At 34.7% G+C, this 24,787-nt stretch overlaps 1 protein-coding gene across 7 annotated transcripts in view; it reads left to right on the top strand.

Moving 5' to 3' along the window:
- The window catches only part of LOC147831095 (uncharacterized), a 208,457-nt gene that overhangs the window by 153,980 nt on the left and 29,690 nt on the right, over window positions 1-24,787 (top strand). For 3 of the 7 annotated variants that reach the window (XR_015525066.1, XR_015525065.1, XM_087309763.1), the window contains one exon: window positions 10,663-10,798. Coding sequence is in view for 1 of the 7 variants with exons in the window: in XM_087309763.1 (XP_087165889.1) it covers window positions 10,769-10,798 (30 nt within the window). In the remaining 6 variants the exon portion in view is untranslated. Of the gene's footprint in view, window positions 1-10,662; window positions 12,612-24,787 lie in introns of those variants that run through there. The other 4 variants (XR_015525062.1, XR_015525061.1, XR_015525060.1 and 1 more) reach the window with 2 other exon arrangements.

The following is a 24,787-nucleotide window of genomic DNA, read 5'->3' as shown; positions in this document are numbered from 1 at the left end:
TAAAGACATGTGGTTATAGGTGAATCGAATAAGCTAAATTGGCTGTAGTGTATGTGTGTGCTTGCAAGAGTGTATAGGTGTTTCCCTGTGTTAGTTGAGGCTGGAAGGGCATCCACTGCATTAAACATATGCTGGATAAATTGGTGGTTCATTCCTCCATGGCGACCCCAGATTAATAAAGGTACTATGACAAAAATAAAATGTATGTTTATATATAAAATGTCAACCTTGCCATGAAAAAAATTAAGTTTCCACCAAAACAGAGAAACCGTTTCAGGGTTTTTTGTAAGTACTTACAGTAGTTGAGAAATACTCAAAAATACCTCTGTCAGTGTTTTCAAAGTATTATATCTGATTTATCAAGGTCACACAAGTGGCAAATTCACATCTGTCACATCTATTACAGAGAGATGTCACATACATAACGACACTTTTTCCTCATAAATGTGAAAATATTGAATAAAATAAAATCAATCATTTTTGTTTTATAGAGAGCCAACTCGTATCCTTTTGATTATCATTGTTTCTTTTGGGTTGTGCAGTTTAATTCACTGAATTTATACAAAGTATGTTGTATACTGTAAATCCGCAGACTTTTTTGGTCACATCCATAACGCATGTTTATTTTCCACATTTAAAGTACAAGACATGTTTATAGAATGCTATTTCTCTGGTCCCTTAACTCTGTGGTCAGTTGTTCTGGAAAATATAAACAGAAGTTCCAATATAATGTTAACATATGATTTCTATGTCAATTTATGTTTTGAGTTTTTACTGCAAATGTCACATCCATAATGCTGGAATTGCTCATATCCATACAAACCATTGTTTTATATTGTGGATTTGTGATTAATTGCGGTTTACCTTTGCTCAGCACTTTTTTTCATCTCTATCCAGTCTTTGTGCATAAAACAATATATTATTATTTTTAATTAATTGCAAGAATATATTTTAATAATGCAAACTGATACAGTACAAAAAAAGAGATCCAAGACTGACTTAAAATTTAGTTTTTAGGTGTGAAAATATAATGTTCCAATATATTGGCCACCACTGTACACTGAAAAATTCATTTTTTTTTAAGAATTATTAAAAAAAATATTGCTGGAATATGTGAATCTATTTCAGCTTTTCTAATTTAACATTTATATTTGATGCTTTTTTTGTCAAATTGACCAAATCTGAGTGAAAACACCAGCCACATTATATTTCTGAAAGTTTTGAGTATAATGAGAGTTTTGATCCACAAGTGGATGTGTTTTGGGACAGAATGATTTGTTCACCGGCCTCAGATCAGCTCCAGCATCTCTTTACAGATGGCGATCTGCTTCTCCTCGTATCTTTGAGTAGGTCACCATCTGCCCTGTGTTTGTGTGCGTCTGCTCTCTCACCTGGGACTTTATTTATGTTGAGAGCGTTGAAGGTCATTAAAGGTCTCAGTGGTGTCACAATGATGGATCCAAGAAGAGACAAATTTGTTCCACACTGTGCTTCATAACCCTGAGAGTCAAAGAGAAAAACAGCCATCATTCAAGCAACATGATCCTGGGAAATTGAACATGATATGGAAGCGGACTGACCTGCTGCGTTATTTCATCAGCTTCTCCTGCTTTCATCTCTTGTGGCTCAGATACTAGAACAGGAGTCGACCAGATTTAATTGATTTAATTTTACTTTATGAATGGCATGATGGCTCAGTGGTTAGCACTTTCGCCTCACAGCAAGAAGGTTGCTGGTTCCAGTTCTGTCTGGGCCAGTTGGCGTTTCTGTGTGGAGTCTGCATGTTCTCCCTGTGTTTGTGTGGGTTTCCTCCAGGTGCTCCGGTTTCCCCCAAAGTCAGAAGACATGCAGTACAGTTGAGTTGGATGAACTAAATTGGTCGTAGTGTATGAGTGTGACAGTGAATAGGTGTTTCACAGTACTGGGTTGCAGCAGGAAAGGCATTTGCTGTGCAAAACGCATGCCTGAATAGTTGATGGTTAATTCAGCGGTGGTGACCGCTTATAAATAAGGGACCAAGCCTATAAGTTCGGGAACTTTTTTTCAGCGAAGAGCCATTTCTGATTTGTATATACAGTTGAAGGCAGAATTATTAGCCCCCTGAATAATTAACCCCCAGTTATTATTTTCCCCCAATGTCTGTTTAACAGAGAGAAGACTTTTTTCAACACATTTCTAAATATAATAGTTTTAATAACTCATTTCTAATAACTGATTTATTTTATCTTTGCCATGATGATAGTAAATATTTTACTAGATATTTTTCAAGAGACTTCAATACAGCTTAAAGTGACATTAATAGGCTTAACTAGGTTAATAAGGTTAACTAGGCATATTAGGGGAATTAGGCAAGTCATTGTATAATAATGGTTTGTTCTGTAGGCAATCAAAAAAATATATAGCTTAAAGGGGATAATAATTTTGTCCTTAAAATTAAGATTAAAAAAATAAAATACTGCTTTTACTCTAGCCAAAATAAAACAAATAAGTCTTTCTTCAGAAGAAAAAAATATTATCAGACATACTGTGAAAATGTCCTTCCTCTTTTAAACATCATTTAGGAAATATTAAAAAAAGAAAAAAAAATCAAAGGGTGGCTAATAATTCTGACTTCAACTATATAATAAAGGTTTTAACAAAAACTTTATTTATGTCCACGCACAGCTCAAATATGAAGCATTGCATGCTGAGCAAGTCCATGTATGAAGAAATGAAGAAACCTCCCCCAGGTAAAGGAGGAAAAAGAGATGGGGTGGACGAGGGGATTCTTGAAAAAATTAAGATAAGGGATGTTGGGGGAAAATGGGCTGTTTATTGTAGGTTTGGATTTATGTGATTGGTTTATTGATGATTGCGGATAAGAGACCAGTTCTTATTATTCAGTTCACATTATATGGTCTATCATATAATGTGCTACTCTCGAAATTAGTTTCTAAAACTTCACTTATTGGCTGTAGTATTCATTCATTTATGAATTATAATAATTTCGCCATGTTCTTATTGCTATTCTTGTCTCGCACATATGTTTTGTTAAATTAATTTTATAACATTTTTTACATTTTATTTTATTTTATTTTGTGCACTGACCAACTGTATCATTTCTCCATGTTCCTCTTCTTGGGTCTCTTCCATTTCACACGTAGAACAGGAATATTCTGGTTGTGTTTCTGGGCCAGTGTGCTTCTGAGGCATATTCTACCATACTGGAAAGGCCAATTTGTGACAGATTTCCACAGAAAAGACAAATGGGCTGGAAGACGCTCTCACCATGATGCCGGCCAGAGATACTGCTCAGTGTGAGCCACAGAAACACCGCGTCGCTATAAATCTTTCGAAAGGAATCCCGTAATCCTCAGATTTCTGGGAGGCTGATAATTTTTCTTCTCCTTGCTCTCAATGCACGCCGGAAAGGGGAAAATTAAAAATGGATGGAAGGTGATTCATCATCACAGGTGCGCCAGGAAAACCACCTCCAAAATGTGGACTGACGCTGAAAAACGACACCAAAAAATTCTAAATTAAACGCAAGTACAGTAGGAATATGTGATGCTACAGGTTTTTTTTTTTTGTTTTTGTTTTTTTATTTTATTTTATTCGATTTTGTTATTTAATTTTTTTTATTTCATCTTGTTTTATTTTATTTATTTATTTATTTTGTTTTATTTTTTATTTATTTTATTTTATCTTGTTTCATTTTTATTTAATTTTTTTAGTATTTTATCTTGTTTTATTTAATTAATTATTTTTTTTAAAACTTTATTTTATTTTATCTTATCTTGTTTTATTTTATTTTATTTATTATTTTATCTTATTTTATTTGATCTTATTTATCTTTTATTTTATTTTGTTTCATTTTATTTTATTTATTTTATTCTATCTAGTTTTATTTTATTTATTTTATGCATTGAATTGCATTGTCTTTTATTTTCTACTTTTTCATTTTATTTTATCTTATTTTATTTTATGTTACTTATTTTATTTTATCTTGTTTTATTTTGTTTTTTATTGTTATTCTTGTTTTATTTTATTTATTTTATTGAATCTTTTTGTTTTATTTTATTAATTTTTTTGTATTTTATCTTTATTTATTTTATATTTTATATATTTTTAGTTTATTTAATTTTTTTATCTTGTTTTATTTTATTTTTTATTTTTATCTTATTTTATTTTATCTTATTTATCTTTTATTTTATTTTGTTTCATTTCATTTTATTTCATTTTATTCATTTTATTGTATCTTGTTTTATTTTATTTATTTTTTAGTTTATTTTATTTATTTTTATTCTTGTTTTTTTATCTTGTTTTATGTTTTATTTTATTTATATATTTATTGTATTCTATCTTGTTTATTTTCTTTATTTTTATTTAATTTTATTTTTATTCTTGTTTTATTTCATTCATTTTATTATATCTTGTTTTATTTTTATTTTATTTTACTTTTTATTTTATCTTGTTTTTTTTTTTTTACATTTTTTTACTTTATATTATTTTGTTTTGTTTTTTTTATTTTAATTTTTAATTTATTTTATGTTATCTTATCTTTTATTTTGTTTAATTTAATTTAATTTATTTTATTGTATCTTGTTTTATTTTATTTATTTTAAGCATTGCATTATCTTTTATTTTCTAGTTATCTTGCAAGATACTAGTATTCAACTTATAGTGTGATTTAATTGCTTAATTAGGTTAACAAGACAATTTCTGCAACCAAATTAAAATATATATTATTAAAGGAGGCTAATAATAATAAAATTAAAAAATCTTTAAAAAAAAATAAGAACTGATTTTAGTCCAGCCAAATTAAAAAGAGTTTTTCCAGAAGAAAAAAAGGAAATATTGTGAATAATACTGTGGCTAATCATTTTATTTTTATTTTTTTGTATTATATTTAATACTCGATTGACTGAAAGAGCAATTGTTATTTTATTACTGCATTACAGATTCGTGTATTTGATATGTTCTAGACTGCAGCATAGCATGTGTTCTAATGTTCTACACTTTGTTAGTAATAAAAAATAACTAACAATATTTTCCCATTTTCAGATGCAGTAACATGACTATGAATTTTCACATCTGCTAGACATTTGCTAAAACACAGAGAGCATCAAATTGTGATCTTGAAAACACATTTCACAGGTGCTACGGTCCATTTTCCTCCATGCTTTAATGGAAAATCCCTGCATAACTGAAGCATTTAGTGTCACTTAGCTGTTGTCGTCTTTCAGTTCGAGTGAGGCTTCATTTTGCTCTGTCTGATGGCATCTCAAAAAAGAGAGGCATTATAGCCTATTAATCCTGCTTTAGTTTTATTGTGTTTCCCTGCACATCTCCAGGCTTCAATTCTGATGGTTTATTGGCGATGTATATTGTATGCTTTTGGATTTCTGATCCCCGAGGGTTTGTGTGATGTTGGGCTTTGAATCTGGCCATCAGCTCATCTCTGCTGTTAAATCAAGATGCTGATGTGAACCTTATATGTTGGCCTACAGAACTCAGTCCAGATATCTGAACGGCACTCGCCTTTACCTTTCTTTTTGTTTTACCTTGCTTTTCTTGCTGTCACTCAGGAATGCAACTGAAAAACGCACATATGACTGTATAATAGTACACATGTAAATCACATTTATCTTCATATAAGCTTGCAGCATAATTAGTATGGAAAATCAATCCTTTAAATAGTCAAGTTTGGGTATTATTTAAAAAAATGAACAACCAAATAATAAAAATGACAAGATGATTGATTGATTGATTGATTGATTGATGTGTTAACTGATGTGCTGGATGGATTGATGGATGGATGGACGGAAGGATAGATGGATGGATGGATGGATGGATGGATGGATGGATGGATGGATGGATGGATGAAGGATGGATGAAAAAAATGAATGGGTTGAGTTGATAGAGGGTTTTCTGGATGGATGGATGGATGGATGGATGGATAGATAGATAGATAGATAAAAAAGATGAATAGGTTGAATGGATGTATGGTTCTGATGCATGGATGGATGGATGGATGGATGGATGAAAAATATGAGAGGGTTAAATTGATAAATTATTTTATTGGATGGATGGATGAAAAAATGAATAGGTTGAATGGATGAAGGGGTGGATGGATGGATGGATGGATGGATGGATGAAAAAGATGAATGGGCTGAATTGATAAATGGTTTTTATTTGATGGATGGATGGATGGATGGATGAAAAAGGTGAATGTGTTGAGTGAATGGATAGTTGGATGGATGGATGGATGGATGGATGGATGGATAGATAGATGAAAAGGATGGATGGATAAAAAAGATGAATGGGTTGAATGGATGGTTTTATGGGATGGATGGATGAATTGCTGGTTTTATTGATTTAATTCAAAAATATGAATGGATGGGTGCATGAAAAGAGGAATGGGGTGGATGGATGGATGGATGGATGGATGGATGGATGGATGGATGGATGGACGTATGAATTGACGTATGGATGGATGGATGATGCATGAAAAAGATGAATGGTTTAAATGAATGGGTTAAATGGATAGATAGATAGATAGATAGATAGATAGATAGATAGATAGATAGATAGATAGATAGATAGATAGATAGATAGATAGATAGATAGATAGATAGATAGATAGATAGATAGGTGGATGAAAAAGATGAATGGGTTGAACTAATGAATGGTTTTATTGGATGGATGGATGGATGGATGGATGGATGAAAAAGATGAATGGGTTGGATTGATGAATTGTTGTATTGGATGGATGGATGGATGGATGGATGGATGGATGATAGATGAAAAAGGTGAATGGGTTTAGTTTTGGATGGATATATTGATGGATGACAAATATGATTTGTTGAATATACAAATGGATTGAAGGATGAATTGCAAAATTTATTGAATTGATGGATGCAAAAGATGAATGGGTTGAATGAATGGATAGTTTTATTGGCTAGATAGATGGATGGAAGAATGGATGGGTGGATGAAGAAGATGAAGTGATTAGATGGAGGGATGGATGGTTTTATTGCATCAATTGATGGATGGATGGGTGGATGGATGGATAGATGGACAAATGGGTGGATGGATGTATTGATGGATAAAAAGGGAATTGTTAAATGGATAAATGGATTGAAGGATGATTTGCTGGTTTTAATCGATGGATGAAAAAGATTAATGGGTTGAATAAATGAATGAATTATGGGATGGATAGATGTTTTTTGTGGATGGATGACAAAGTTGAATGGATAAAAGGATGGATGGATGGATGATTTTATTGGATGGATGGATGGATGGATGGATGGATAGTCGGGTGGGTGAATAGATAGATAGATAGATAGATGGATGGATGGATGGATGGATGGATGGATGGATGGATGGATTAATTGATTATTGGTGGAAAAATGAATTGATTGATTGATGGAAGGATGCATGCACGGACAGATGAATAGATAAGTGAAAGTATAAATAAATAAATTGGATTGATGGATGGATTAAAGAATATGTGTTGAATGGATGGAAGGATAAGTTGATTATAGGCATTACGGAAAGATCTGAGGATGGATGGAATTTAAAAATTAACCATATGACCCATGGAGAGGGCAATAATGGAATAAGGTCTGTTTAGTTTTTTGCTGAGGATCAGAGTCTGGCAGTCATGAGCTGAAGGAATACACAGAACAGGACTGCCATCTGTGCAGAGACTTAACACACACACACACCCTAGTGAACTCTAGATGCTTCATGCAGCAGATTTAGCCACCACGGATACATCATTACAATGCCAATTTACAGTCTCAAGGATGTTTTTTATTTATAAATGTTTGTATCTTCTCATCGTCAATTAGCAAACATTGAGTGGGTGAGATTTTTGTATTCAAAATGACAAAAGAAAGGTGAACAGATTCTCATGTAAAATTAAAGCACCTCTGAAGGTTAAAAAAAACATCACTGCAATTGTATACAAACGTTTACTGCATGTGCAATAGATGCACAGTCATGATGAAGAAAAGAGTCTGAGAGTAAGCGTTATGTATCGACTGTCACTGGGTGATTTGTCATTATTGCTGTGAAGAGACTTTGTAGACTAGTCTATTATAGAAGAGGAGGAAAAGAGAATTGCTTTATCGTCTTGAATTAGATTTGTGCTCTTCCCTGGAGCCATATTCCAAATGTGTTTTCCTAACCGCGGCACACAAAACAAAAGCACACGCAAAAAAAAGAAAACAAATGTGGTCTTTAGGGTGAGATTGATGAGCGAGAGATGTTCTTGAATCAGTGGAGGTGGTTCAGAACCAGGCATCTGAAATCTGGAAAACTGCATGATCAGAAAGCTCTGATACTGTTTTTGTTTGTCTGGACATCGAGAAACTACAAAAGAAGCATAAACTGAAGTTATAGAGATGAAAAGAGCAAGCACAGAGGAATAAAAATAACAAAAGAAACAAATAAAAGGAAGAAAAACGAATATGACAAACAAACAAAACTGAAAGCAACATGAAAGAATGCACAAATAAACATGAAACTAAAATAAATATGGCAATCTAAACAAAAATAGTAATGTGTTTATGGAATAACGTAAAATAATAACTACCAAAAGGAAAAATATGAAATAGTAATTTACAGTTTTTAGCACAAAGTGAAATAACTAAAGTAAATCAGTAAACAAAAAACAAAGCAATAAACAAAAAGAAAAGGTGAACCAAACTTAACTAAGAAAAAAAACACAAATAAACACAAAACAAGTGGCAAACAAAACATGCAAAAATCACTTTCTGCCACCAAACTACTTTTGCACTACATTTCTCATCAGGCACCTCACTCACACACTAGTTCCGGATCCCCCCTGTTTATGTACACACAGCTGGAAGCTCACCATGGACTGATATCCTGGACTATTTATACACCACTCTTGTGCACACACAGAGGGCTGGGTCTTGTTATCCTGTAGCATTATAAAGGGATCTTGATGGATGGATGGATGGATGGATGGATGGATAAAAAAGATGAATGGATTTAATGGATGGATGGATGGTTTTGTTGGATAAATTGATGGATGGATGGATGGATGGATGGAAGGATGGATGGATGAAAAAAGATGAATGAATGGATGGATGGTTTTATTGGATAAATTGATGGATGGATGGCTGGATGGATATGTAAATGTAAATGGTTGAATAGATGAATGAATTGAAGGGTGACTTGCTTGTTTTATTGGATGAATAGATGAAAAAGATGAATGGGCTGAATGGATGGATGGATAGATGGATGAAATAGATGAATGGGTTGAATTGATGTGTTATTTGATGGATGAAAAAGATGAATGGATGGATGGTTTTATTGAATAAATTAATGAACTGATGGATGGATGGATGGATGGATGGTTGGGTGGGTGGATGAATTGATGAATAAAACATATGATGGTTGAATAGATAAATGGATTAAGGGATGGATGGGTGGTTTTATTGGATGGATGAAAAAGATTGTTGTTTTGCCAAAGAGTGTCAACCTCTTTGCCTGTGACAAACTGCATTTGGCCCCTTAACTTCATTGTACCCTGACTCACACAGACTCAAACTGAGAAACGAAATAAAAAAAATAAACCAAACAAACAAGTTACCAAATAAAATCTTTTTTAGCATCCTTGATGTCAGGTAAGAAAGATCGTGATATAAAAGCATGGTTAAAGGTAAAGTTATTAGCCGTCCTGTGATTTAAAAATATATATATATATATTTCTCAAATGATGTTTAACAGAGAAAGGACATTTTCACAGTGTTTCCAACCTGATCTCACAAGGAAACATAAGAATTTTACTTTATGTTAGTTTAGTGGCTAATTTAGAGTTTAGTCGTACGAAAATGTATGATTTTAAAAAGGAGGCGTGGCACCCAACCTCACCCCTAACCCCAACTATCATGGGGTGATGAGCAAATCATACTAAATTGTATGAATTAGATCGTACAAATTCACATGAATTAACCACTAAATCGAAAAGTTACGAATTGCCGTGAGATTGCGTTGGTATTTCCTATAACATTTTTCTTCTAGAGAAAGCCTTTTTTATATATAGTTTGGATGAAGTAAAAGCAATTTTTGCCAAATGTTAATCATTCTTAGGGTCAACATTATTAGTCACCCTTAATAAAAAAATGTTGATTCTGGTATCCTGAAAAATAAGTAAATATGATACTTTCATCATGGCAAAAGCAAAAGAAAATGGTTATTAGAAATCCTCTCCAATTTTTTTTTTTAAAGAATTCAAACAATAACAGTAGTTCTAATAATTTTGAATTCAACTGTATATTAACAACATAATTGAACAGGCATCTGTAAGACTGATCTCAAATCACTGAGGGAGTATTAGTTAAACCTGCAGTGATTATCTGTTGAGAGAGAAGCAGATGAACCCCAGACATGTCTGATTTAAAACACAGTGACTTTCATTTGTGTTGATGGACCTCAGAACAGACCCGTCCATCCCAGAGGGAGGCTGACAGGTTTTGAGTGTTTCCTATAAATAAAGTGTGGGAGTGTGTGTGTGTGTGTCGCAGCATGTCAGAGCAGTGTGTTAAGACCACTTTAATGATTCGAGGGAGTCTCGAGGGTCCGGCGTCCAAATGATGATTATCACACCACTGTAATAACCTCCGATTTATCATTTCCCTTTCACAGATCCCTGCAGCTTCCAACGAGAGGCATAATCCAGTTAGGATTTGAATGGATTTACTGGTTATTCAGCAAGTAAACATCATCAGGCCGTCTTAGGGATGGAGAACAGATGGAGGACTGGATGGATGTGCCTGAACAGGTCAGAGTCATCAGAGGTAGAACGGTAAATACATCTATAAAAAAGTATTTTAATATAAAAAATAAGTTAATTGAAACAATTTATAAATATTTTATTTCATAAAATGAATTAATAAAAATGCAAGAACTGTGAATAATGAATGTTAACACTTTAGTTTAAACTAGAAAATTAAAGTTTATTAACGAACTTTATAGTGGTTTGAGAAAGCCTTATCTGAAAATTTGAAGTACTTTTAAAGTTTAAATAATTTAAATAGTTTAAGAAGTTTAAAACTGTCAAAACTACATGAAGGTTAGCGGTGGCGCAGTAGGTAGTGCTTTTGCCTCACAGCAAGAAGGTCGCTGGTTCGAGCCTCGGCTGCGTCAGTTTGCATCTTCTCCCCGCATGGGTTTCCTCCGGGTGCTCCGGTTTCTTCCCACAGCCCAAAACATGAGACATAAGTAAATTGACTAAACCAAATCAGCACCATAGTCAAATTCCACCAGCAACACACTCTCATAGCAATCCTTAGGCACGGGTGTGGTTTGGGTGGGTTGGGGGGTGGGGTGCTTTGGGTTCTCGAGATCTCCCTGAACTCAAACTCCCCTCTCGCCCTGCAAACAGGAGGGAGCCCCGGGCTCGAGGATCTCATGGGCTCAGGCCTCTCTCCAGGGACAGCGTGCCAAACTAGCTCAATACCAATCATCAGCTAAGTGTGAACTCTTGAATAATAAATAAATAAAAAAGATAAATAAATAAAACTCACTGAAGTGACATTCTAGGTCTAGAGCAATATCACAGTAGGAGTTAGCAATATTGAAACAGGCTTAAAGGTCACAAACACGGCATCTGAAATGAAAACCCAAGTGCACTTCCCAGGGGTTAATAGTCATATTTCAGTACAAACAATGGGAGTTTGCTGCAACAGATTTAATCAATGCATTTTGTGTCAAATATTCTCTGGAATGTAAATGATAGAACAAACACTAAAGTTTTCGATTTGAACTGATGTTATAAATAAAGTGTGCTATGTTTAAAGAGCAATGCCAGTAAACTGTCACTTCTAATGGGCAAATAGTAAATTAACATTGCCTTTTAGCTTCAATCATTGTTTAAATATGTCAATGGGAAAATCAAATGAACAAAAGACAAATTTCTTATGGATGCATCTGGAACACCAATAACTATAAAGGGCATCTTTTCTTTATAATGTTGGGATCAAAAGGAATGCAATGCAAAGATGCTCAGTTTTAGAGCTATTTTTGTCATTTAGTTTTTGTAGAATTTACCTCCCACATGTGTGAATCAGGGGGTGGAGCTAAACAAACTGTGATGTAGAAGTAGGCTTTGATCTTTTTCAATAGAGGCGGAGCTTATTCACACTATTGCAGAATATTTCAGCCAATTGGTTTCAATATAAGCTGTTTTTAGACTAACTCAAGATATTTTTTATAACAAAATAAACTTAAATTTTAATCGACTTAATTTTTCTCTTACAAATTATTCCGTTTATGTTTTTAAAGTAAATTGCATTAAATGAATTAGGTGTAATCTGCTTAAATAAGTTATAATTTATATTGCTTGTTGTGTAAATTTTACAAGTCATTTGATGTTTATTTTTTACAATTATTTGTTTCAAGTAAATTTTACTGTCTTTGTTTATAAGTTTTACTCAATGAATGTAGAATGTAAAGACATTTAAGTAAAAAAAAGCAGATATCTTGTTATAAACAATATCATAACTTACAGACACAAATTGGATGACACACAGAGACCTTAATACTTAATGCGTTATACAGAATAACAGTCTAATTTTTTAGACTGTCATTTTGATAAAAAAAAAAATACTACACAGCAAAAACAACTATAAAAGTGTCAAAGACACATCATCTAGATCAGGGGTGTCCACACTCGGTCCTGGAGGGCCAGTGTCCTGGAGAGTTTAGCTCCAACCCTAATCAAACGCACCTGAACAAGCTAATCAAGCTCTTAAGTATACTAGAAACTTTTAGTCAGGTGTGTTGAAGCAAGTTAGAGCTAAAGTCAGCAGGACACCGGCCCTCCAGGACCGACTTTGGACACCCCTGATCTAGATGCACTGGGGCGCATCATCAGGGATGTTTCCTTCGGGCACTGGGTGTTTCGGGTCTTTCAACATTAGACACCCTCCCCCAGGAGACCCAGCTGAGGTTGATCAGACCCCAACTTGCATCCCAGTAGCCATCACCCAGAGATTAGCCCTTTTTATCCATAGCCATCTTGTGGCTTTCTCTGCAGCTTTACTAACAGAGTTAATGGCCCTCTTCTTAGCTGCTACTGCTAGACCTGGCTAGAGCTGAAGATCTTTGCCCAAACCCGTCGGGTCCCACCGAGTCTTAATTTCTATCATTTTAGAGTCCGGCCGGGCTTGGGCTTGCGTGGTAAATGAGCAATCATGTGTTGCTTTTCGTTTAGTGCAAGAAAGTAATTAAATTGTTTGTTACAACATCAAAACATGTCCCTGCAAAGGTGAAACAAATGATGACAGAGAAGGCCAGTTTAAAAAGAACGGTAATTTTAGCCACCAAGGTTTTCGGCGGTCGATCATGCACTGCGTATTACTGTAGAGCGCTATACAGCAATGTACAGCAAGCTGACAGGGAAGATGACGCGATCACTATCTACATTGAATCTGCTGTCAAAGATGTGCACATAAGCTTTCAGTAATGTACGGTTTGCTAGGACAACATTTAGCTGAGATACAGCTATTAGAATTAGAAATGTACATTACTAATTAAAATAGAGTTTTGCCATGTGTGCAGTTGGAAATTTACACAATGTCTTCAAGGAACATTATCTTTACTTACTATTGTAATATATTTGGCATAATAGAAAAATCTATAATTTTGACCAATACAATGTACAGCAGGGAAAATATTTATCGAACATGTTTTTTCATTGAAATAATATTTCCAAATATTATGCTAAAATATTATGCTGGTTCAATTGCTGTTGACATGCAATTGAACCAGATTTTGGTAAAAACTCAAACAATACAAGCATAAATAATAATAATAAGAATAATAATAAGAAAAAATAATAAGAAGAAAAATGAGTTAGGGTAAACTACTGAAATGTGTTTAATACTTTAATTAAAAGTTTTTTTTGGTGATGGCAGCTTAAAGACCCCTCTCATATGGAGAATGAAGTCACATAAATTGGGCCATTCTACAGCTTGATTTTCTTTCTCTGAAAGCATTTGAGAGTTTCCTTGGTTGTGTTTTGGATCGTTGTCTTGCTGAAATGTCCACTCTGGTTTCCTCTTCATCATCATGGTAATGTAGATCTTAGACTGAAGCTTTTAAAATTTATTTACAATGAGGAATGGCAGAGGCTTGCTGAAGAACTACTAATAGATTTCAGCTGCCGCCTGGGCCTTCACTGCTTTTCTACACCTCCCTTTCTTCATGTGTTCAACACTTTTTCCCAGCGTCATTTTATTTTATTACACATAACTTCATTTGTAAACTAATTAGATTTATTTTCTTTGTATATATGGATTTATTTGGTTGTTAAGGCACCTTTAGAAATATGTTTTCTGAAAAAAATGGTGACAGTCTATTTTAGCTATTCCCAAAATTATATTAGTGCATTTTAAAGGGACAGTTCACTAAAAAAATTAAAAATGACTCACTAATTACTCGCTCTCAATTGGTTGGATCAGAGCCAAGAGTTTCTGCCTTCTGTTGATCACAAAAGAAGATATTTTGAAGAAAGCCTGTACCTGTAACAATTGTCTTCCACAAATACTATGTAAGTCCATGGTTACATGTTTCCAACATTCTTCAAAATATATTCCTTTGTGTTCAACAGAAGACAGAAAGTCAAACAGGTTTAAAACAAGTAAAGAGTGAGTAAACGATGACAGAACTTTTAGGTTTTTTTTTTACAAATAGGTCTAAGCTCCAGGGTTATAAATATAAAGTACTTTTAGCGAAAAATAGCCATCACTTTTAACCCTCAGTTTGTTTCTCTACTGGACATTATCATAAGCTATCAATGACAGTGTGTAGCCTCTTCAACAATGCAGTCCTCTTCATTTGTGTTCTTTCTCTCTGTCCTGCCAAAGCAAAAGAAAAGAAAGCAAATGAATAATTCTGTCCAATCTAACCGAAGCCCTACAAACATCATTTATTTATGCTCTCGCTATAGTTAACATGATCACCGTGTGTGCATACTAATCCACTGCACAATAAATGTTCATTTGACTTATTAATAGTGATATGCTTTTGGAAAAACAGCGATGCGATGAGCCCAGCTGTTGTTTTCATTGGTTGTTTCTGCATGAGCAGTCATGATGTAAAGGGCAGCGGATGTCTGAGCTCCGGTGCAAAGGGGGAATACGGTCCTATTTTTTCCCACTCATCAGAGGCACTTGGTAGTTTCTAAAGAAAAAAAAAACAAAAATCCAATTAATTGCTGTTTTGTTGTGACAGTGTTTGGTGTACTAATTAATACTGGTTGAAACGTTATTTGAATACTGGCGTCAGTTTAATTGTTTTGGCCATATGCCGCGTAAACAACGCGCTTTGCATTTGCACATGAAAGATGGAAGACATTTGTTGTGGAGTATTTCAGAGATAAGTTGGTTTTTTATGTTTTTTGTTTTTTTATAGGAGGTTTTGGGGGAGTTTCTATTTACTGTGTAATGAAGCTTCACATCTCTGTGCTATATTAAAATCTTTCATTGTAAACACAGCCTAATGCACAAAGTTAAAAGTCTTTAAAATGAAGCCTTCGCCAACTAAGCCTGATTCTGAATGGGTTTTGGTGTTCAAAGAAAGTTTGACTCAAACTGTCAGACAAAAACAAAACTGTATCAAAATGTATGAAAAAAAATGTAGAGAGAGATTAAATAAATGAATTCATTTATTTTCCTTTGGGTTACTCTTTATTTCAGAGGTCACCACAGCAGAATTAACTATTCCAGCATATGTTTTATGTAGCGTATACCCTTCCAGCCACAACCCAGTACTGGTAAACACCCATGAACACTCATTCACACACACACTCATACACTACGAACAATTTAGTTTTATTCAATTCACCTATACCACATGTCTTTGGACTGTGGGAAAAACCAGAGCACCCAGAGAAAACCCATGAGAACACGGGGAGAACATGCAAACTCCACACAGAAATAACAACTGACCTATCCAGGGCTCGAACCAGCGATTTTCTTGATGTGAGGCGACAATGCTAACTACCGAGCCATCATGCCGCCCAAATAAATAAATGAATGAATAAATAATTAATTAAATTGTAAACCATCATACACAAGTGGGGTTTTGGTAACCTTTAGTTGAACAACTTAAAAAAAAAAACACTGTAAAAAAAAAAAAAAATCATCCTGCCTTTTTTTAGTTGAATTAAATGAACGTTTCTAGTCAACTCAACTTAAATCAGTAAAATTGACTAAAATATTACATTAAACATTGTTTACACTGTGTAAAGGCCATTATTTTATGCTTTTTAGGGGTTTTTTTGCCGAAAAAAAATTATAAATTAACAGATAAATCTGTAAGTTAAGTTACAGGAAGTGTAATTGTAATTTAATGTCCGTTGTATTCACTGTAAATTTAATTAATTTATTCATTCATTAATTCATTCATTCATTCATTCATTCATTCATTCATTTTGTTGTCGGCTTAGTCCCTTTATTAATCCGGGGTCACCACAGCGGAATGAACCGCCAACTTGTCCAGCACGTTTTTACGCAGCGAATGCCCTTCCAGCCGCAACCCATCTCTGGGAAACATCCACACATACTCATTCACACTCACCACACAGCACACTCCCTCTCTGACTCCTCCACTAACTACAAAAAAAATTTAAAATACCAATGCTTTCCTTCTTAGAATTTACACACTTAAAACTTGCCTGTAGCACTTATTCATTGTTGCACTTATAGTTGTGTAAATTGCTTCCTTGTCCTCATTTGTAAGTAGCTTTGGATAAAAGCGTCAGCTAAATGACTAAATGTCATGCACTATGGACAATTTTACCTACCCAATTCACCTGTACCACGTCTTTGGACTGTTGGGGAAACCGAAGCACCCGGAGGAAACACACGCGAACACAGGGTGAACATGCAAACTCCACACAGAAACGCCAACTGAGGCTTGAACCAGCGACTTTCTTACTGTGAGGCGACAGCACTACCTACTGCACCACTGCGGCACCGTCTTTAATTTAATGGCTGTTAATTTACATATTTTTTCAGAACCTAAAATAAAATAATGGCATTTTTGGGTGTTTTTGGGGTTGGGTGTCTTCTCATCCACCAGGAAGACGCGACAGCAGCCATATTGCACCAGACCGCACACCACACACCAGCTAATTTGTAGAGAGGAGTGATAAAGCCAATTATGACATGGGGATGGTTAGGTTTTTAACAACCACAGAGAGTCAGGACCTTACTTTAAGGTCTCATTCATAAGACAGCGCTCAGTGGTAGTATAGAGTCCATATTAATATACTGGGGCATTAGGACCCACCCAGACCGCAGGTTTAGCGCCCCCTACTGGTCTCAATAACAACACTTCCGGCAGCAACCTGGCTTTCCCTTTGTCTTCCATTAAGGTACTGACTGGGTGCATCCCTGCTTAGCTTCAGTTGCAAAGAGCTAGCCGCTGGTAGTTCTTCTCTAGTTTGCTATAATGTTATGATAAATATAAAAAATGTATAAAATACATGAGAATATAAAGGTATGAATTATACGAGTAGATATTACTGTTGATTGCTGATTGATTATGGCCTTCAAGCTCACAATCAGAGGTTACAGTTAAAGTCAGAATTATTAGCCCCCCTTTGAATTTTTTTTTACTTTTTTTTTTTTTCCCAAATGATGTTTAACAGAGCAAGGAAATTTTCACAGTATGTCTGATAATATTTTTTTTTCTTTTGGAGAAAGTCTTATTTGTTTTATATTGGCTATAATAAAAGCAGTTTTTAATTGTTTTGAAAACCATTTCAATGTCCAAATTATTAGCCCCTTTAAGCTATGTATTTTTGATAGTCTACAGAACAAACCATAGTTATACATAACTTGCCTAATTACCCTAACCTGCCTAGTTAACATAATTAACCTAGTTAAGCCTTTAAATGTCACTTTGTGCTGTATAGAAATGTCTTGAAAAATATCTAGTAAAATATAATTTACTGTCATCATGGCAAAGATAAATAAATCAGTTATTAGAAATAAGTTGAAAAAATCTCTCCATTAAACAGAAATTGGGGGAAAAATAAACAGGGAGGCTAATAATTCAGGGGGGGGGGGGGGGTGTAATAATTCTGACTTCAACTGTATGTATGTAAAAGAAATAAAAAATTATTTATGCTGATTGATTATTGTCTCCAAGCTCACAGTCAGAGGTTATTAGCTCTGACTAATTACATGCAAAGTGAAAGAACATAAATACTCATGACCTCTCAGTTTTCTCCTACGGGTTTGTGGGTGTTTAAACTCTAGAGAGATTAAAAAACAGGAAAAAACTTTAAGTTGTCATGTAAAATAAATCCTTTTTAATTTAATTGATTATTATTTGGCACACACAAATTCTAATCTCAAATAATGGTATTTAGGTTGAACAGCAGACAATGTGATTTGTTTGGCGGGTTATAACTATTTATTATACAAGCCTAATTCTACAAGAAAACCTAACTTCTTTATGTTTTGACAGAATTGGCATATAATTAATACAATTTCATACAATTTCGTTATGTGGAATGTAAATTTTTTAATTTAGGCGTGCCCCAAACCCCACATAGGCTCATTCTGAAAACGTAGCCCTATATATGTTTCTGGGGATTGCAAATTATGTAGCCAGAAGTACATATGGCTGCATTTTGACATTAAAATGAACGATTTGGGGTGGTATGACGCCGTTCCTTTTAGCGATTACCAGTACTATTAGTTAAGTTTAGTGAAGGAGGATAGGTTGGTAAGTCAATTGGTCAGTCAGTCATTCAGTCAGTCAACAGTGGCTGGTGGATTTACATGAGAACAGCAGGTGCAAATGGCACTCACAAGATAAATTTGAGATCTGAAAAAGCATACACAGCGGCCTCAGGTGGATTAGTGAAAGCAAAAACTGCAAAAAACGTAGCTCCTGGGATGTATTTGGCGCTCTCCAGAAATTTATATGGAGGTACATTTTCAGAATGAGCCTGGGTTACCCAACACCACACCACTAAGTCTAGCCATCATTGCAGGACGACAGATAATCAAATTATACTAAAATGAACGAATGAGATCATACAAATTAGCCACTAAATCAAAAACTTATGAATTGGCATGAGATTGTGACAGCAATGCTGTTTTATTTTAAAGCATTATGATATGGGACAAAGTCTAATCTTAGGTAATCGTGTTTAGGATAAACAGCAGCCAATGTGGATTGTTTTGCAGCTCATAGCTACTCATTACACTAGCCCAACCCCAAACTTTCACTGGCAAATGAGACTAAAATCATCCTAAAATGTATGAATGAGATCATACAGTACAAATTCATACAAATGAGCCATGAAATCTAAAAAAAAATACAAATTACTGTGAAATTTGATAGAAATTCATTTTTATTTTAGTGGTTTATTTGGGACGCACAAACTCTAATCTCAGATAATCGTGTTTAGGGTGGATGGCGGCCAATGTTTTGCAGATCATAAACACTCATTATACACACACACAAACCTCTTTCTGACCTAAGAACTGACATTTAATGTGTAACATTTACTCTAACTTTACAGTTGTTTCTGTCTTTGTTTGTTTAGAGTTCTAATGCTATTGTTTGCCCTATAACGTTTAATCGTTTGGGAAATCAGCACTTTTAAACATGTATTATGGGATCAGAGCTTTCTTGGGGATTTGTTCCATTCCCATGACTTGAAAACAATGTTTACAAGTGCTGTTGTTTCTCTCAAACTCTCTCTCTCCTTTCCTTGAACTCAAAATCTATGATCCAAAAAACAACAGCCTGGTAAACACCGATACACACTCATTCACACACACACTCATACTCTACGGACAATTTAGATTGATTTATTTATTTCAGTATTCCTCTATCTTTGGACTGAGGTATACTGGACCGCCATGACTGTCATTTTATTCAGGATGTCTCTACATTGCTGCATTCATCTTTCCCTTTATCTCAATTAGTCTTCCAGTTCCTGCTGCTGAAAAACATCCCCACAGCATGATGCTGCCACCACCATGTTTCACTGTAGGGATGCTATTAGCCTGGTGATGAGCGGTGCCTGGTTTTCTACAAACGTAACGTCTGGCATTCACTACAAAGAGTTCAATTTTAGTCTCATCAGACAAGAGAATTTAGTTTCTTAAGGTCTGAGAATCCTTCAGATGCTTTTTGGCAAATTCCAGTTGGGAAGTGGCTTCCGTCTGGCCACTCTACCATACAGGCCTGATTGGTGGATTTGCTGCACAGATAGTTGTTCTTCTGTAATGATCTCCTCTCTCGACAGAAGAACGCTGGAGCTCAGACAGTGACCATCAGGTTATTGATCACCTCCCTGTCTAAGGCCCTTCTCCCCCAATCTCTCAGCTTAGATGGCCGACCAGCTCTAGGAAGAGTCCTGGTGGTTCCAAACATCTTCCACTTACAGATGATGAAGGCCACCATGCTCATTGAAACTTTCAGAGCAGCAGATAGATAGATTTTTCTGTAAACTTCCCAGCCTTGTGCCTCAAGACAGTCCTGTGCTTGTGCTTTGACATGTACCGTTAACCCTGGGACCTTATAAAGACAGGTGTATGCCTTTTCAAACCATGTCCAATGAGCTGAGTTTAGCACAGGTGAACAATTAAGCTGCTGAAACATCTCAAGAATGATCAGTAGAAACATATATATATATATATATATATATATATATATATATATATATATATATATATATTTGTCATTTTGCGCTGAGAAAATGGCCGAGATTAAACAAAATGATAAGACATTAAAGAAAGAGAGTGATTGCTTCATATTTGACATTTTTGTACAGAGAGGTCATGTTTGGATCTTCGATTGGTCTTAAGCAATCACGTGATGCTATGTGGATATTCAGAGTTCACCAAACTTGAACTTTGCAACGCAGTGAACTGCGAAACTTGTCAAATGGTCTGGTCTGTCGCTGTTATGTCCCAAAACTGGCTCGAATAACAACATCAAGGTTTGAGCAGAACATATGAAACACTGAAAAGAGCACCATGCGGATTGATCCTGGCATGCGCGGACCACCGCCAGCCAGACAGCCTGAGTGCAAGCCAACGAGAGTGAGCGAGAGAGAAGAGAAACTGAGCAGTATCGATAGAAGTCTATGGGGCGAAAAGTCCAGTGTGACCATGGCTTTAAAAGAATTTAAAAAACTTAAAGTCAAAATAGCACCTCATTTATAACAAGTTTAATATTAAATTTATTCATCAAAAATATTGAATAATAGATATGACAATATTTAGTTCTTGTGAGGAATATTGTAAAAAATACAAAACCCACAGAGCAGATTGCACGTCTATTCTGCACAGCTTCACTTTTATTGGCAAAAACAAAGTTCTTTTCTCACAGAGCCCTCATCTTCATGTTCCTCCGGTCTCTAATTCATCTTTTCAGACATGTGAGCCTTAAATTGAAATTGCTGCAATTTGTGTACTGAAGTTGAATGGGACAATCTCTGCACTCTAATAAATTAGAAACATCGAGACGTTCCGATAAAACAGGAAGCAAACAAGACAAATGGAAACAGGGGTGTTCTAATTCCAACTCTATTTGCAGCTCCAGATCGTTTTGTTCTGGTGTTGTTTGTCTGACGTAGGGGCTTGCAATTGCCGTTTTCTCATTGCTTTCCATCTTAAAATACCCCTTTCACATATTTCAGAATTATTGTAGCAAGAGAGTATTTGTGAGGGCATTTGGAATAGAAAGACGCCAATTTATTTCAAGGAAGAGCTACATTTTCTTTTTCTTTTCGTTTTTTAAGTCCAACAGTGTGACGAAATAAAGCGACTAATGAAAATGGTCCACTTCTCTCAGCAGGAGCCACTTTGGTGTTGCCGTCTGAGATATGACTCACTTTTGGAAAGGGGTATAAAAATGGATAAAGGTCTGGGTATGGCAAGCTGTTTTAACATTGATTCATTAACGAATGATTGATGACAAAGTACTTAATCAGTTGCTACTTGTGCTTATTCTTTAATTACAAGTACCTTTATAAAGATATTAGTACTTTATTTCTTAGATGACTGTATTTGTTTATTCTAATACTTCTTTTCATTAGTGACCAGTTCAAGTCACAAATTTCACATTTTTGCCAAAAACCTAAAGGGATCTGTTATTGACATATCAGCTATTCAGTTTTGACTCATGTAATTATGTTGTCAATACTACATAGTGTTTATATATTAGTCATTATTCATTGCATTCTAGTTACTTTGTATCTACAGTGGGTGACACTTCAAAATGACCATTACTGCTGTGTACAGCGCTGCCACTGGACTAAGAGATAAAGAAAATGTATTTTGGTGTAACAGTAGTATCTTTACATTTACTATCTACACTGAAAAAAATGATTTAAAGATTATTTACAATTTTTTTTTTAAGTTAAATGGTTGAAAACAATTAATTTGGGCTGAATTTAAACAAACAAATTAAGTTGAACTAAACTAAATTACTAAATTTAATTAGTTTAAATTCAACACAAATAAATAATGTGCAACAATTTGGCAGACATCATTTTTTTCAGTGTAGTTGCTATTATAAGATACAAACAAAATACTTATACCTAATGGCTAAGTATTTAATGTTTAAGAGCTGCAAGGTCTCTCGATATGCGACTAAAAAAAACTCATAAATTTAGCAACAACAACAACAACAAAAATAATATCTCTGTAAACATAACTTCTCGTAAGGAGTAGAGGTGTAACCACGGTGTCCTGACCAAAGTCCCTCAATCGGCCCTTACGATTATGGCCTCCCAATCATCCCCATCTACCGAATCGGCTCCATCACTGTCTCCCCACTCTACCTGTAGCTAGTGTGTGGTGAGCGCACTGGTGTCGTTGTCCTGTGGCTGTCATTGCATCATCCACATTACATTACATCACATAACATAACCCACCATCACTAACTTTACATTATAAAGACATTTGCTAATTAATCTGGATAAGGTTAACTGTAACTGTACCTGCCATGGTATTTTTCACATACTCTAAATATCATTAGACAGCTGGTCTATAATTAGTATATGTTTTTTTATTTTATATAAATGATTCAAAAATTGAACAAGGAAATATCTGATAATGATCTGATGCTGTCGGCTCATAGCAAAATGGTTCCTGGTTCGAGCCTCGGCTGGGTCAGTTGGTGTTTCTGTGTGGAGTTTGCATGTTCTCCCTGTGTTTACATGGGTTTCCTCGGGGTGTTCCTGTTTCCCCCACAGTCCAAAGACATGCGGTATACAGGTGAATTGGGTAAGCTAAATTGTCCATAGTGTATGAGTGTAAATGAGTTATTTTTTATTGTTGTTGTTGTTATATAATACATTCATATAGTATACGCTATAATAAAACAACAACAACAACAACAATAACAATAATAATAATAATAATAATAGTTATTTTCCCTATTATTATTATTATTATTATTATTATTATTATTATTATTATTATTATTGTTGTTGTTGTTGTTATTTAATACATTCATATGGTATATACTATAATACAATAATAATGATAAAATACAAATTGAAATATAATAATAATAATAATAATAATTAATATTTTGATTTTTGTTGTTGTTATATAATATATTCATGAAGTATATACTATAATAAAAAATTATAATATATAAATTAAAATTTAATAATTGTTATTTCCCCTTTTATTTGTTACTATTGTTATAATTGTATTATTATTAGGGGCCAAGCACCGTATGTGCGTAGGCACCTATTGCTTTCGTTAGTGTTCTTATTATTATTATTATTATTATTCTTCTTCCGTTTCTTCCGCCGGATTTGAATGGCAGCCCATATAGGCGTATGCGGGAAAGTTGTATAATTTGGCACAATGATAGAGGCCAGTATTAACATTAATCAGGCCAATTATGAAGTCTCAAAATCATTATTAGGGGCCAAGCACCGTAGGTGCGTAGGCACCTATTGCTTTCGTTAGTGTTCTTATTATTAGGGGCCAAGCACCGTAGGTGCGTAGGCACCTATTGCTTTCGTTAGTGTTCTTATTATTATTATTATTATTATTATTATTATTATTATTCTTCTTCTTCCGTTTCTTCCGCCGGATTTGAATGGCAGCCCATATAGGCGTATGCGGGAAAGTTGTATAATTTGGCACAATGATAGAGGCCAGTATTAACATTAATCAGGCCAATTATGAAGTCTCAAAATCAAACTCTCTAGCGCCACCACTTGTCCAAACTTTCACATACGTTTATCATCATAACTTTTGAACCGAATGGGCTACAATCAAAATTCTTTTTTCCTCTGATTCCTTGGCTCAGTCCGATTCAAATGCACCCTATGACGTCATTTTCCGTCATTAAATTTTTCGCGCTATTTTAAATTTTTCAAAAAACCTATTTGATCGAACTCGTCCTAGACCATTTCTCCGATTTTCACCAAAATTGAATCACATGATCTACAGACTATGCCAACCAAAAGTTATGGAATTCAAGTTGATTAGACCAGCCATTTTAGTTTAACTTGCGAACTAAATTAACGAAGAACTTGCAAAAATGGATTTGAGGCGATATCTCTGTAACGCATTCACCGATTCACACCAAAGTTGGTGTGTGTTATGACAACTAGGGTCTAAGGGTAATTGCGGAGTTTCGGCGCACTGCCCCCTAGTGGTCCGGAGATACAAAAAACTTGCTTTTTGGCTTATAACGTCTCAACCTTTCGTCCGAAACTCATGAAACTGGTCTCATTACATCCGACAGAGCATGCCGAGTCGAA

The sequence above is a fragment of the Danio rerio genome, chromosome 24, assembly GCF_052040795.2.
Source record: "Danio rerio strain M-AB ecotype USA chromosome 24, GRCz13ab, whole genome shotgun sequence".
Lineage (NCBI taxonomy): Eukaryota > Metazoa > Chordata > Actinopteri > Cypriniformes > Danionidae > Danio > Danio rerio.
The sequence above is the reverse complement of the archived record's forward strand: the minus strand, read 5'-3'. Positions and strand labels throughout refer to the sequence as shown.